At 39.6% G+C, this 13,330-nt stretch overlaps 1 protein-coding gene across 5 annotated transcripts in view; it reads right to left on the bottom strand.

Annotated features, from left to right (window-relative positions):
* The window catches only part of LOC122552612 (coiled-coil domain-containing protein 158-like), a 172,270-nt gene that overhangs the window by 7,495 nt on the left and 151,445 nt on the right, over nt 1-13,330 (bottom strand). For 4 of the 5 annotated variants that reach the window (XM_043695369.1, XM_043695388.1, XM_043695396.1 and 1 more), the window contains 3 exons: nt 8,468-8,628; nt 5,821-5,877; nt 4,764-4,825 (listed from right to left, as the gene is read on the bottom strand). In XM_043695369.1, the coding sequence (XP_043551304.1) occupies nt 4,764-4,825; nt 5,821-5,877; nt 8,468-8,628 (280 nt within the window). The remainder of the gene's footprint in view (nt 1-4,763; nt 4,826-5,820; nt 5,878-8,467; nt 8,629-13,330) is intronic. The other variant, XR_006312432.1, reaches the window with a different exon arrangement.

Genomic DNA, 13,330 nt, shown 5'->3' with positions numbered 1-13,330 from the left:
CTCTGCTAGGAGGCGTCCAGTCTCCCCAATGTAGAGGAGATCACATCGGGAGCAACGGATACAATAAATGATAATGGTGGATGTGCAGGTAAAACTTTGGATGTGGAAGGCTCCTTTAGGGCCTTGGATGGAGGTGAGGGAGGAGGTGTAGGCACAGGTTTTGCAATTCCTGCGGTGGCAGGGGAAGGTGCCAGGATGGGAGAGTGGGTTGTAGGGGGGCGTGGACCTGACCAGGTAATCACTGAGGGAACGGTCTTTACGGAAGGCAGAAAGGGGTGGGGAGGGAAATATATCCCTGGTGGTGGGGTCCGTTTGGAGGTGGCGGAAATGTCAGCGGATGATTGGTTTATGCAAAGTTGATAGGGTGGAAGGTGAGCACCAGGGGGGTTCTGTCCTTGGTACGGTTGGAGGAGTGGGGTCTGAGGGCGGAGATACGGGATGTGGATGAGATGCATTGGAGGGCATCTTTAACCACGTGGGAAGGGAAATTGAGGTCTCTAAAGAAGGAACAAGTAGTGCATTGGTTTGTGGTCTAGCAATCAGTTACCAATGACATAGAACATTACAGCGCAGCACGGGACCTTCGGCCCTCAATGTTGCGCTGACCAGTCATACCAATCTGAAGCCCATCTAACCTACACTATTCCATATACATCCGTATGTTTGTCCAATGACTACTTAAATGCGCTTAAAGTTGGCGAATCTACTACCGTTGCAGGCATGGCATTCCATACCCTTACTACTCTCTGAGTAAAGAAACTACCTCTGACATCTGTCCTATATCTATTACCCCTCAATTTAAAGCTATGCCTCCTCATGCTCGCCGTCACCATTCTTCGAAAAAGGCTCTCCTTGTCCACTCTATCTAACCCTCCGATTATCTTATATGTCTCTATTAAGTCACCTCTCAACCTTCTTCTCTCTAATGAAAATAGCCTCAAGTCCCTCAGCCTTTCCTCATAAGACCTTCCCTCCATACCAGGCAACATCCTTGTAAATCTCCTCTGCACCCTTTCCAAAGTTTCCACATCCTTCTTATAATGTGGTGACCAGAACTGTACACAACATTCCAAGTGCGGCCGCACCAGAGTTTTGTACTGCTGTAGCATAACCTCATGGTTCCGGAACTCAATCCCTATTAATAAAAGCTAAAACACTGTATGCCGCCTGAAAAACCCTGTCAACCTGGGCGGCAACTTTCAAGGATCTGTGTACCTGGACACTGAGATCTCTCTGCTCATCTACACTACCAAGAATCTTACCATTAGCCCAGTACTTTGAATTCCGGTTACTCCGACCAAAGTGAATCACCTCACACTTGTCCGCATTAAACTCCATTTGCCACCTCTCAGCCCAGCTCTGCAGCTTATCTACGTCTCTCTGCAACCTACAACATCCTTCGTCACTATCCACAACTCCACCGACCTTAGTGTTGTCTGCAAATTTACTAACCCACCCTTCTACGCCCTCGTCCAGGTCGTTTATAAAAATGACGAACAGCAGTGGACCCAACACCGACCCTTGCGGTATACTGGTAACTGGACTCCAGGATGAACATTTCCCATCAACCACCACCCTCTGTCTTCTTTCAGCAAGTCAATTACTGATCCAAACTGCTATATCACCCACAATCCCATTCCTCTGCATTTTATACAATAGCCTGCTGTGGGGAACCTTATCGAACGCCTTGCTGAAATCCATATACACCACATCAACCAGTTTACTCTCATCTACCTGTTTGGTCACCTTCTCAAAGGTCTTCAGCCTGTAAACAATTATGTGATAGGTTCTCAGGTAGCTGAACAGCCTGTGGCTGTGAACAAGATGAAGTGTTTTTAGACCATCAGGAGCTCTATCTATTCTCTGTAGAAAAAGCCACTTTGACACTTAAGAAAATCAGTGTTTCTTTCATTTAGCAGGTGCTGTGAGCTGCAATTTCTAGCTGAAAATTCAGAGACCTAATATAAATGAACCAGCCACCATGTGCCTCTTGCAAACCAAAGGAAGTATCTGGAGAAGGATGAATGAAGAGCAGCACAGAAATCATAGGGATCAACTCAACAATTCTTTGAACAATGTCAAAGAGTAGTGCTGGAAAAGCATAGCAGGTCAGGCAGCATCTGAGGAGCAGTAAAATCTTTGAACAATGACCACTGAATTGCTTTCCCTGTTCTCTCAGTCCATTATGCTCATATTTTATGACACAGTGCGTGTGCGATAGTAAAGTGGAGCATTTAAATTAGTAGTTATATGCCAAGCATTCATTAACTGTTTGCCATAGCCAGAAGCTGTTTCATGTAATAAATAGTTTTTGTTAAATACAGAAACCGGAGTCCAGAAGACAGATACACCAGGATCTTTGCAAACTTTTGAAAAATCCTTTTAACTTTTGCGATGATCCCTGGATTAGTAGGGATGGATTTCCAGCATGCGACCCCAGTGACTAAAAGGATGTGCCTACCACAGTTAGAGATGTGTCAATACAGCACGAGGAGGAGATGATGATGACAACATTGGTAGATAGTTGTGGGGTGAGGGGAGCGCTAGATGTTTGGAAGGGAGATGGACTATGTAATGTTAAGTATGAATGCTAAGTGGCTGGGATTATGATAGTGGGCAAATGTTATACCATAAAGACTCCATGAGACTGTGTAATGTTATTGTACGTTTTTCCTACATTGTTACTACCTGCATGGCACCAGACCCCAGGATTTCACCAGTTAAGCAACATACTCACATTCTCTCAACAGGTTGCGTATAGTGGATTTCATTCCCTCTTGGAATCTGAGTGACAACATCATCCAATGTCATAGAGTCACAGAGATATACAGCACGGAAACAGACCCTTCGGTCCAACCTGTCCATGCCAACCAGATATCCCAACCCAATCTAGTCCCACCTGCTAGCACCTGGCCCATATCCCTCCCAACCCTTCCAATTCATATACCCATCCAAATGCCTCTTAAATGTTGCATTTGTACCAGCCTCCACCACTTCCTCTGGCAGCTCATTCCATACACATACCACACACTGAATGAAAAAGTTGCCCCTTATGTCTCTTTTATATCTTTCCCCTCTCACCCTAAACCTATGCCCTCTATTTCTGGACTCCCCCACCCCAGGGAAAATACTTTGTCTATTTACCCTATCCATGCCCCTCATGATTTTATAAACCTCTATAAGGTCACCCCTCAGCTTCCGATGCTCCAGGGAAAACAGCCCCAGCCTGTTCAGCCTCTCCCTATAGCTCAAACACTCCAACCCTGGCAACATCCATGTAAATCTTTTCTGAACCCCTTCAAGCTTCACAACATCTTTCCAATAGGACGGAGACCAGAATTGCACACAATATTCCAACAGTGGCCTAACCAATGTCCAGAGAGCGTTCTTCTCTTGCCTGCTGCAATATCTTTCCAATGCTTAACATGATTTCCCATTCAGCCATGATTACAGCCCTTTAATAGGTAGAACATCTTTAAAAAGAGCAGGAAACCTACAGCACTTGAATGCGGAACAATGCTGCTGTTTAAGCAGGGAGAAGGTGAATCTTCAGCCTTCTCAAGGGAGACGTGCCCAAGCTGCCCAACCCAATGTCATGTGCTACAGGAAGATGAAAATTATGTTCAGTGCACCTTGATTTCAATGAGCTCTGATGGGTCAAAGTCACAATCTCCACACCCAAAAGACAGGCAGGCCCGATTCAAGTCTATAGCTTGCTACTTAATCATAATCCAGTTGTACGAGGGGAATAAAATTTCTACTCATTCTCACAAAATCCAAAGCAACTTTACTCAGAAAAGATCATTTTCGAAGCACACGTATGCAGCAGAAAACTAGACTGATTTAAGTTAAATATGCGGTATATTAGAATTTCCAATCTAACTGCCTCCAAGGTTACCACCAGAACAGCTGTCAGAAAATGCCTTCTGTGCTTTTATTAAACAGAATATTTTACTCCTTGGAAAATAGAGAAGGAAATGTTTATATTAATTTTACAGTATTGTGCAGAGCTAGGGCAGAGTGCTGGTATTACACATAGCCCTGGATTGTACATAGCCCTTTCACTTCTGGGGACTGGTTTAAATCTCGCCAATCTAATGACATGACTGTCTTATGTCAATCTCTGTAATGGAGTTCAATGATGTTTAAGTCTCCTTGGAAGTTTGAGAGATAAGAAGTTAAAACTCAAAACTAGCTCAGAACTGACACAATTTGCTCAACTCAGTCAAAATAAAATGTCATAGAATGCTCGAGAAATGGAGAAGCAACAGGTAGCACACCAGAATGTGCTTTGCCGAGTTGAACTGAACTACGCGGTTGAGGTGGAGTACAGCGAATTTTACCTGGCGGCTTATTACACAACATCGTGTACGCAGCATGTTGGGCTGTAATTTTCAGGATCTGATTCCCCAACGATAAGCCCCATCTCTCTCTCTGCGACCTCCCCTTCTATCCTTCTCCACCCCCCCCCCTCCCCCGCCTTCCTTCCCCCATCCCCACTGACCCCAACTGTTAGATGGACGCACAGAAAAGCACAAATTAAATAATTATGAAAGAATTGAAGATGAAATTTTTTTTCAACACAATGGTAAAATATTTTTGTTACACTGATAACATTTCTTGCATAGGTTTGCTATATGAATTCCTATAGAAATTTCAGTTTGTTTTAATATGACATTTTTCAGGAAAACATATTGTTGACAAAATTAACAAAGGGACACAGACTTTTAGCAACCCTGGCATGCTGTTAATGTTAAACTCACCAGTGCAAGAAAAATGGTCAGGTTTGAAGGTTTCTTTTGCATCCTGAGTGCATAATCGATCCCTGCAGGAAAAGAGGTGCAGATAGCATTCCAAATTGCTAGCAGCATGCACAGATTTAGTAACACATAGCATAAAGGTTAAATGCAGCAAGCATGCAAACCAAGCATTGTCGCTGGAAGAACAAAAGCATCTCAAGGGAGAATTGCCTGAACTACCAACAAACAGAACACAGTAATTCAAGGTTATAAATCTAGTGGAATTCAAAGTTGCTGTGTAGAAAACAAAGAGGATTTAATTTTCATCTAAATGTTGTTTGAAAGTTCAATTTTTCAAAAACAGTCATAGAAAAAGTAATTCATTAGAAAAAGTAAAAGTAGAAGTAACTTCTGTGGGAAGGTGTGTGTTTGCGTGTGTGTGCGTGTGTGTATGTATATGGCAGGGGAGTAAAATAGGATCCGATTTGTGAAGCTCCCAAGATCCAAGCATTTCACATGTTGTCTGAATTTGGGCACAGTTGAGATTTTGCAAGTAGCTTGTTTATGTGAAACCGTAATTGAACAATCTAAGTTATTACCATTTTAAATAGGGAATGAGAACTGAGCTTCACTTTCTTGACATGGGTCAATTAACACAAAATGAAGGCCAGTATGACCCAATACATGCTATGAGCTTTACATTAGTTGAATGGGTGGAAAAGGAGAAGGACTTAAAGCGCATCTACCCACAAATATATAATTTATTGCATCCTCTTCTGTTAAACAGAAGTCTTAATTCCCTCTCACACAGATAACTGATTTGCAAACAAACCTGTGTCATAATGTGAGTGAATCTCAGAACTGTGTCTTATTATTCAAAATTCACTCCGTGAATAGTAAAAAGTTATTTTAAATACAATTCATAAATTGTGAATTTAGTGAGTTTGACTGCATTTAATTTTGTTACTAGTACCTGCAGCAGAAAACAAAATCAACTATTATCAGTTATTGTTCTAACTATGTATAAAAACAACTGCATTTGAAAGCAAACACATTAAACCAAATTGAAAAACCCTCAAACCTGAAGCAGGTATCGTGTGTTCCTCTTTCCATACAAATTTCTGTATTCAAGTCATCCCTAAAACAAAACATTGTGATATAAAAGTAATGCAATTAAATTTGTGAAACTTCCTAATTTTATAGCTACCATAACCGTTACGAAATGTTGTTTTTGCTAAAACACATTTGGAATTTATCATGAATAGAGAATTTCCCCATTTTTGAGTTTTCTGAATTCTCAATTCAAAGTCTGCAAAATAGATTTACCTCCCAGAAATCCAGTATTGTTTTCCCAACCTGTGCTCCCTTCATTCAAATTTCCATTGGGTTCATGCGTTTGATAAGCTTTCCATATTGAGAAATCATAGTGGTAGGACACCAAGCAAAAAGGAAACTAAAATGAAAGTAAGGGTAAACCAGGGGAAACAAGCTTTAAAAAAACACAGGACTTATAGAGGTAGTATTCAGTAAATGAAATAGTGACAGAGTATACTGATCAGAAAATAATTGAAACCATTAATGTATTTTATGGCTATAATGAGAAGGCAACTGTTTCCACTTATTGAAAGGAAAAATGCAATTCAAAAGAAGTGATAATGTTAATGATCGGATGAGATTTGGAGTAATTTAGGAAGGACAATTTTGCTCAAAACAAGGAAAGAGGGTAGTTATGTTAAAGGCAACCAGGATGCTTAATGGGGTCTCATGAACTGAAGTCATGAGGAAAAAAACAGAGTAGATTGACGGAAAAGAGCTCTATTGCGAACTTAATAACAGAAATTGCGATTTGAAAGATTCATTTTCTAAAGCAAAAAAATTATGTTTTTAAACGTTACATTTTTAAATTCATGAGATTTTATGTGCAATATATAAATGAGGTTACAGTTGTTAGATCTCAGCTAGAGTATTGCATGCAATTGTGGGCATCACATAAAAGGAAAGATGTTAATTCATTCCAAAGAATGTAGAAACGAATTACTGGTCCAAGGTATGAGAAACTTCAGTTATGAAGACAGATTGAAGGAGACTGTTCTCCCTAGAGAGAAGAAGGCTGAGAAATTTTCATCTCATGCAAGTGGTGCAAGTTTTTCTGCATTTAATAACACATTTGGTGGCCTGACAGGGACATGACAAAACCTAGAAACATTCTAATATGAGAGTAGTGGTAGTGGAAAAGATCAAAGGATGGCAACAGTGCAAACAACAAAAAAAATTAAACAACACATAAGGGAAGGTCTGAATAGTCTGCCAAATCAATCCTATGTGGAATACAATGAATGAGGGATATAATTTTTTTTGCTGATATTTTGGCAACAATTGGGAGCAGCATTTGAATAACCTTAGCAGTAACTGAATATTATATATAAATCCAGAATTTTCAAGATTCTCACAAATAGGATCCATAGAGAAAGGAAGAAGCAAACTAGCATTGTTACTTGACCTCACTAGTCCCGGTAAGATGGCGGCAGAGTAGGATGCTCTGCCCAGAGCTCCTCTGCTCGGCTTGTTCTTTTTCTTGCCTTTCTTTTTAGCAGTCCTGGAGCAGCATGTAGGCAAATGAGTCGCTGAGCATCACGAAGGGAAACAAATCCCGGAGCAGCGTGAGAGGAAGCGAGTCCCAGAAAAGCGCAACTTACCTTGGAGCAGCTGAGTGCCGGTGCGGAGCAGACTGGAGGCTTGGAGTGGAGTGGGACAGTTGTTGGACTGGGGCCTGGCACGGGCAGTCAGACCATGTGCTGAGTAGCTGCTATTTGAAATTCTTTACTGGACTATAATGTCAATATTTTAATTATGTCATAACTATCTTATTTCTAACTTATTTTTTAGACACTAAGTAATGGTACTACCTTTCATTTTATTCCTCTTTTATGTCCAAGATTTATACCTAAATGTATCTAAGATGGCACCATTAGAAGATAGACATTGTAAAAACTTTTCACTGCACTTCTGTACTGGAGTATTCGTGACAATAAAGGATATTCTACATTCTACACATTTGAGAATATTATATAATTCTGTTTTAATATTGTAAAATCTAGTGAAATATCAAAATAAAATTCATACTTTCCAAAAAACTTGGAAGTTACATCTAAGAATAAAACATTAAAATGTTTTCATTGCATATTTTTCAAAAACATTGATTTGTGGATCCTGAGCTGATACTGATGAACATCTAAAAAGGCAGCCTTTTTTATAAAATGTAACATTTTGTTTTCAAAAACAAATGGATTAGTACATGATTGACTGTTTTCCTCCTTCAATGAGGGGGCAGCAAAAAATAATTCCTGGAGCATGCAACCCCCTAAGAAGGCTCTTCCTCCTTTGAGAAACAGGCTCACAAATATTGAATTCGATCTGCATGATCTGTACCTGCCACGTAATGTGAATTTGTCCAAGTGGTCATTCTGAATGGGAACGCTCAACTTCAATGAGAATGCCTCTTTCTATAAATTGAAAGAACTGCTGTTCTAAGAGCTGACAATAATGTCAATAGAAATGCTGGAAAGCATGTTTTGATAATTATTCATTCTCCAGAAAAGTAAATATGAATTAAGGTTTTCCAAGCACACTTGAAATTGGAATTATGGTAAACTTAAGCTACTTGAATACATTTGATGGTACTCTATCATGACCCATACAGTGAAACATAGCAAGTGCGTGAATCTTACACTGCATGCATATTCCTCGATGCTCTTTCTCCTTCACATTCAGTGTAATTTATGCTGGTTGATCTGTTACACCCATCACAGGCTGAACTCTTAAGATCCATTAGAAGATTTTTTAAATCAGGGTTCAAGTCCTCTTGAAGACAGCTGCTCCTGGACACAGCCTGAAATTTATAAATCGAAAAGACATTATACTTGGAATGTTTATTTGGAGTTAATTAAAAGGTTAAGATGGCTATTAATATGCAACTTGAATTTGCATTAGACCTTAAGAGCTGGGAGGAGACACAAGGGTAAATTTCCATCTTCCTTAGTAAACAGGTAGGATGGATTGGCAGCCCAGTTAAGGAACCACCTGATTTTCGTTTCCATTGATTCCAATAAAAATGGAAGTTAATGTTTCCTTTCGCCCTGGTGGTGGAATATGAATAAAGTTTTTTGCACTTGTTTGTTTTTCACTGTGTCCTACACCTGCACACACATGACATGGGTGCTGGAAAAAATAAACATGACTGTTGTTGAGCGGTAGTGTGGAGATTTATATATATAAAAAATGAAAGTCAATAGAGTTCTCAAAAGGTCCAGTTCTTCAGTTTACCACCCATGCTAAGAGATAAATGACCCTCTTTGTCCCCAGAAACGTCGGTCTTTTGAAAAGCTCATCACTGTTGTACTTGGTTGTAACTCCTTAAAACCTGTAATTTATAACTTGACATCATCTGTAATGCCTTGCTATCGTGACAATTTCACGAATTAATAATAAAGGTTTAACTATAAAGTCTACATAGTATCTCTTCATCCATCACCTCAATGCAGCACCTACTCCGTGACTCGGTATACTCCTCCTGCAATAATAACATTGGCATCTGCCTCTTGGACTCTTAAAATTCTTAGCATAGAATTTTAAATATTTTTGGCCATTAGTGATAAAGAATAATTATTTTAATTTTTTTGTATGAATTTATCATCAAGATGGGAACTCCTCAAGTGATTTACCACATGATCTACTTTTGTCTACTGTTAATATCCTCAAATAAATCAAGCATGCAATGGAGTGAAATAGAAATATATACCCATGAATTTTCTATGACTGACAAATTTAACTAGAGAGCAGTAATTTGCCATTGTGCATTTGTACCTCTGAAAGGTAATGTGAACCTATCTGGGTATCTGTAAGAGTAGACTGGATGCTAGCAATACTGCAAAAATACTAAGAACATAAGAAACAGGAGAAAAAAATGGCCATTACACCCATTGATCTTGGTTCACCATTCAATCAGGTTATAATTGAACTTCTACATCAACTTCATTGTACAGTCCTATTCTCACAAACCCTAATTTACACTGTGTTAATGCCTAAAAATAGATCAACCTCAATAAAAAAACAAATAAAAGTTACAGCATAAGAGATTGTTTGGCTTAATGTACCTGTGTCAGCTGAAGAAGAGATTTCAAACTTACTTCCACTTCTAGATCTTGGTCTGCAGCCCCACAGGTTGCAGATGTCTGAGTGCATATCCAGAGCAAAGAAGGTGAGAGTATCTGCTTCCAATGTTCTTTCAGGTAATGGGTTTCAGAGCCTTACTAATTTCTGGGTGAAAACAATCATCAGTCCCCTTCTAATCCTTCCACCCATTACTTTAAATTTATATCTCCTGGTTATTGACCTCTCTGGTTACTGACAGGTCCTTCCTATCCAGGCTGTTCATAACTGCGTGCATCTGAACTAAATCAACCCTCAGTCTACACTATACCATACCTTACTTCCTCATAGATAAAATGTTCCAGTCCTGAGAACATCTCTTAAATCTCCTGTGCACCCATTCAAGCGTAATCAAATCAATCCAGTTAATGTGGTGAACGGAATGGCACACAGTGAGAGGTGTTTTACACGAGTTCTAGCAGAATCTCCTTACTCTCATATTCCGTGCCTTGACTGATAAAGGAAGATATCTTTTGTATGCTTTCCTAACTATTTTATCTCCTTGTTCTCGTATCTTCAGGGTCCTGTGGAAATGTATTCCCAAGGTTCCTCTGTTCCTTTGCCCAACCACTTTTCATTACTCCCTTGTCTTGTTTGCCTTCCCTAAATGCATCATTTAATATTCCTCTTGACTGAATTCCATTCATGATTTATTTGCCAACCATTGATATCTTTGTGTGGTCTGCAGCTTTCTTCTTCTTGCACAATCTGCAAATGTTTTGGAATGTCTCCTATATTTAACCTATATAGAGTCATAGAGAAGTACAGCATGGAAACAGACCCTTCAGTCCAACCCATCCATGCCGACCAGATATCCCAACCCAATCTAGTCCCACCTGCCAGTACTCGGCCCATATCCCTCCAAACCCTTCCTATTCATATACCCATCGAAATGCCTTTTAAATGTTGCAATTGTACCAGCCTCCACCACATCCTCTGGCAGCTCATTCTATATCAATCAAAGATATCACAAAAAGCCAGAAATGTACTGTTTACCACAGAACTGAAATCTTAAATCATTCAAAGCCCTGTAGAAATATAGAAAGTATGAGAGGGGTACTTAAAAATAAATGAGGAAAGCAAAGGAGGGCATGAAAATCACTGTTGGCAGAAAAGAAGGAAAATCCAAAATTATTTTATAAATATATGAGGGACTAAAAGATAACTGGGAAAGAGTGGGACCTACTATGGGTTTAAGTGGAAACTGTGGGTGAAGACTGAAGATGTGAGGTTTTGCATTAGTACTTTATGTCAGTATTCAGAATAGAGAAGAACCATTTAGGTATTGAAATCAGGGAAGAGGACTGTGATATACTTGAACAAATTAAATTTGGATAAGTTCCCTGGTCCCAATGAGATAATCCCAGGTACTTTGAGAGGAAAGACAGATGATGGTAGGGAGACTGATATTAACGTTTTAAATCCTCCATGGACACAGGAGAGGGAGCAGAACACTAGAGTAGAGTTGATATGGTCCCATTATTCAAGAAAGGTGGTTTGGATAAACCAAGGGATAGGCTAGTATATTGAAGTTTTTGGGAAAACGCTGAGGGACAGAATTAATCTCCTCTTGGAGAGTCAAGAATCAATCAGGAATAGTCAGCATGGCTTTGTCAGTAAGAGATCATATCTGACCAGGTTTAATTGAGTTTTACATCGAAATAGAAGAAATAGCAAGAGCAGACCATTTGGTTCTTAGAGCCAGCTATTCAATATGATCATGCATCATCATCCAACTCAGTACCCTGATCTGATCCTACTTTCTTCCCATAGACTCTGAGCTCTTTAGTCTTAAAAGCTATATCAAACTCCTTTTGGAAAACATTCAACATTTTGGCCTCAACTGCTTTCTGAGGCAGAGAATTTCACAGGCTCACTACACTCTGGATAAGGCTATTTCTCCTGATCCTAAGAATGAGCCTAATTCTAAACCCTCTTGTCTGATGGAACACTTATCCATGAAGCTTTATAAGAATTTTATATATTTGCATGACATCATCTCTCTCTTAGGACAAGCCTCCTATCCCAGGATTCTGTCTAGTAGACATATTTTGCATCCCCTCTAAGTCAAATGAAGCCAAAACTATGCGAAGTATAGGTACTCAGTTATGTGAGCCCCACCCCCATTTATCTCTCCACCCTGGATGATTCGTACCTCTATTCCTGACGAAGGGCTTTTGCCTGAAACGTCGATTTTCCTGCTTCTCGGATGCTGCCAGACCTGCTGTGCTTTTCCAGCACCACTCTGATCTAAACTCTGGTTTCCAGCATCTGCAGTCCTCACTTTTGCCTATGTTCTCACCAAAGCCTATTTAATTGCATCAAAACTTGCTTACTTTTATACATCAGTGCACTTGCAATAAAGGAATCAGGCCATTTCTTTTTCTAACTGCATGTTGCACCTACATGTTAACGTTCTGTATATCACATGCAAGCATCTCCAAATACCAATACTTATTAGCCCCTCATCTTTTAAAACAAAGCAGTTGTGTTTTCCATTCTTCCTGAACATTTTTACACTTCCCACGCTATAGTCCATCTGCCAACGTCTTGTTCAATCACTAAGCCAGTCCTTATCCCTTTACAGCCGATTTGTGTCCACTACAGTTTATTTTTCCACCTAGTTTCGTATCATGAGCATATTTAATTATCCAAACCATTGAAATGGATTGTAAGTAGCTGAGGCCTGAGCACCAAGCTTCCACTAGATACACCTGAAATTAAAATGAGTCAGGACTTATGTCCTTCTTATTCATCTTAAATCAGGTAAACTACTATCAATAACTTGCTCTGCAAACTGCTGCAAGAATTAAACACTGGTGAATAAAGTAAGACCATAAGAAGTAGGCCATTCAGTCCATCGAGAATGCTCTGCCATTCAATGAGATCACGGTTGATCTGATAATCCTCAATTCCGCTTTCTTGAGTTTGCCGAAAACCCTTGATTCCATCACTGATTAAACATTAGCCTTGAATACACTTAATGATCCAGCCTTGACATCCCTCTGCAATAAAGAATTGCACAGATTCACTATTCTGAGAGAAGAAATTCCTTCTCATGTTGTCTTAAACCTTTATTTGGAGATTTTGCTTTCTGGTCCTAGACTCTTCCACATGGGGAAATAACCATTCCTTAATTTGATGTTTGAATTAGTTACACTTCCTTACATATTGGTGTGATGCTTATAATGACAACAGAGTTCATAAGTTGGCCTGTTGTGGACCTCAGCATCATCTTCTGGTGGTGCATTTACACAAATATTTGCTGAATAACTAAATAGAACAATTCGCAATGTACTCAGGAGTGAGCAGAAGCAATACAGTCATCAGCCAAAGTAAAAGCTCACTAGAGCAGAAGATACTCAAGTACCAAAGTATTTGAA

Source organism: Chiloscyllium plagiosum, chromosome 1, assembly GCF_004010195.1.
Source record: "Chiloscyllium plagiosum isolate BGI_BamShark_2017 chromosome 1, ASM401019v2, whole genome shotgun sequence".
NCBI classification, from domain to species: Eukaryota; Metazoa; Chordata; class Chondrichthyes; order Orectolobiformes; family Hemiscylliidae; genus Chiloscyllium; species Chiloscyllium plagiosum.
This window is presented reverse-complemented; position numbering and strand designations above follow the sequence as displayed.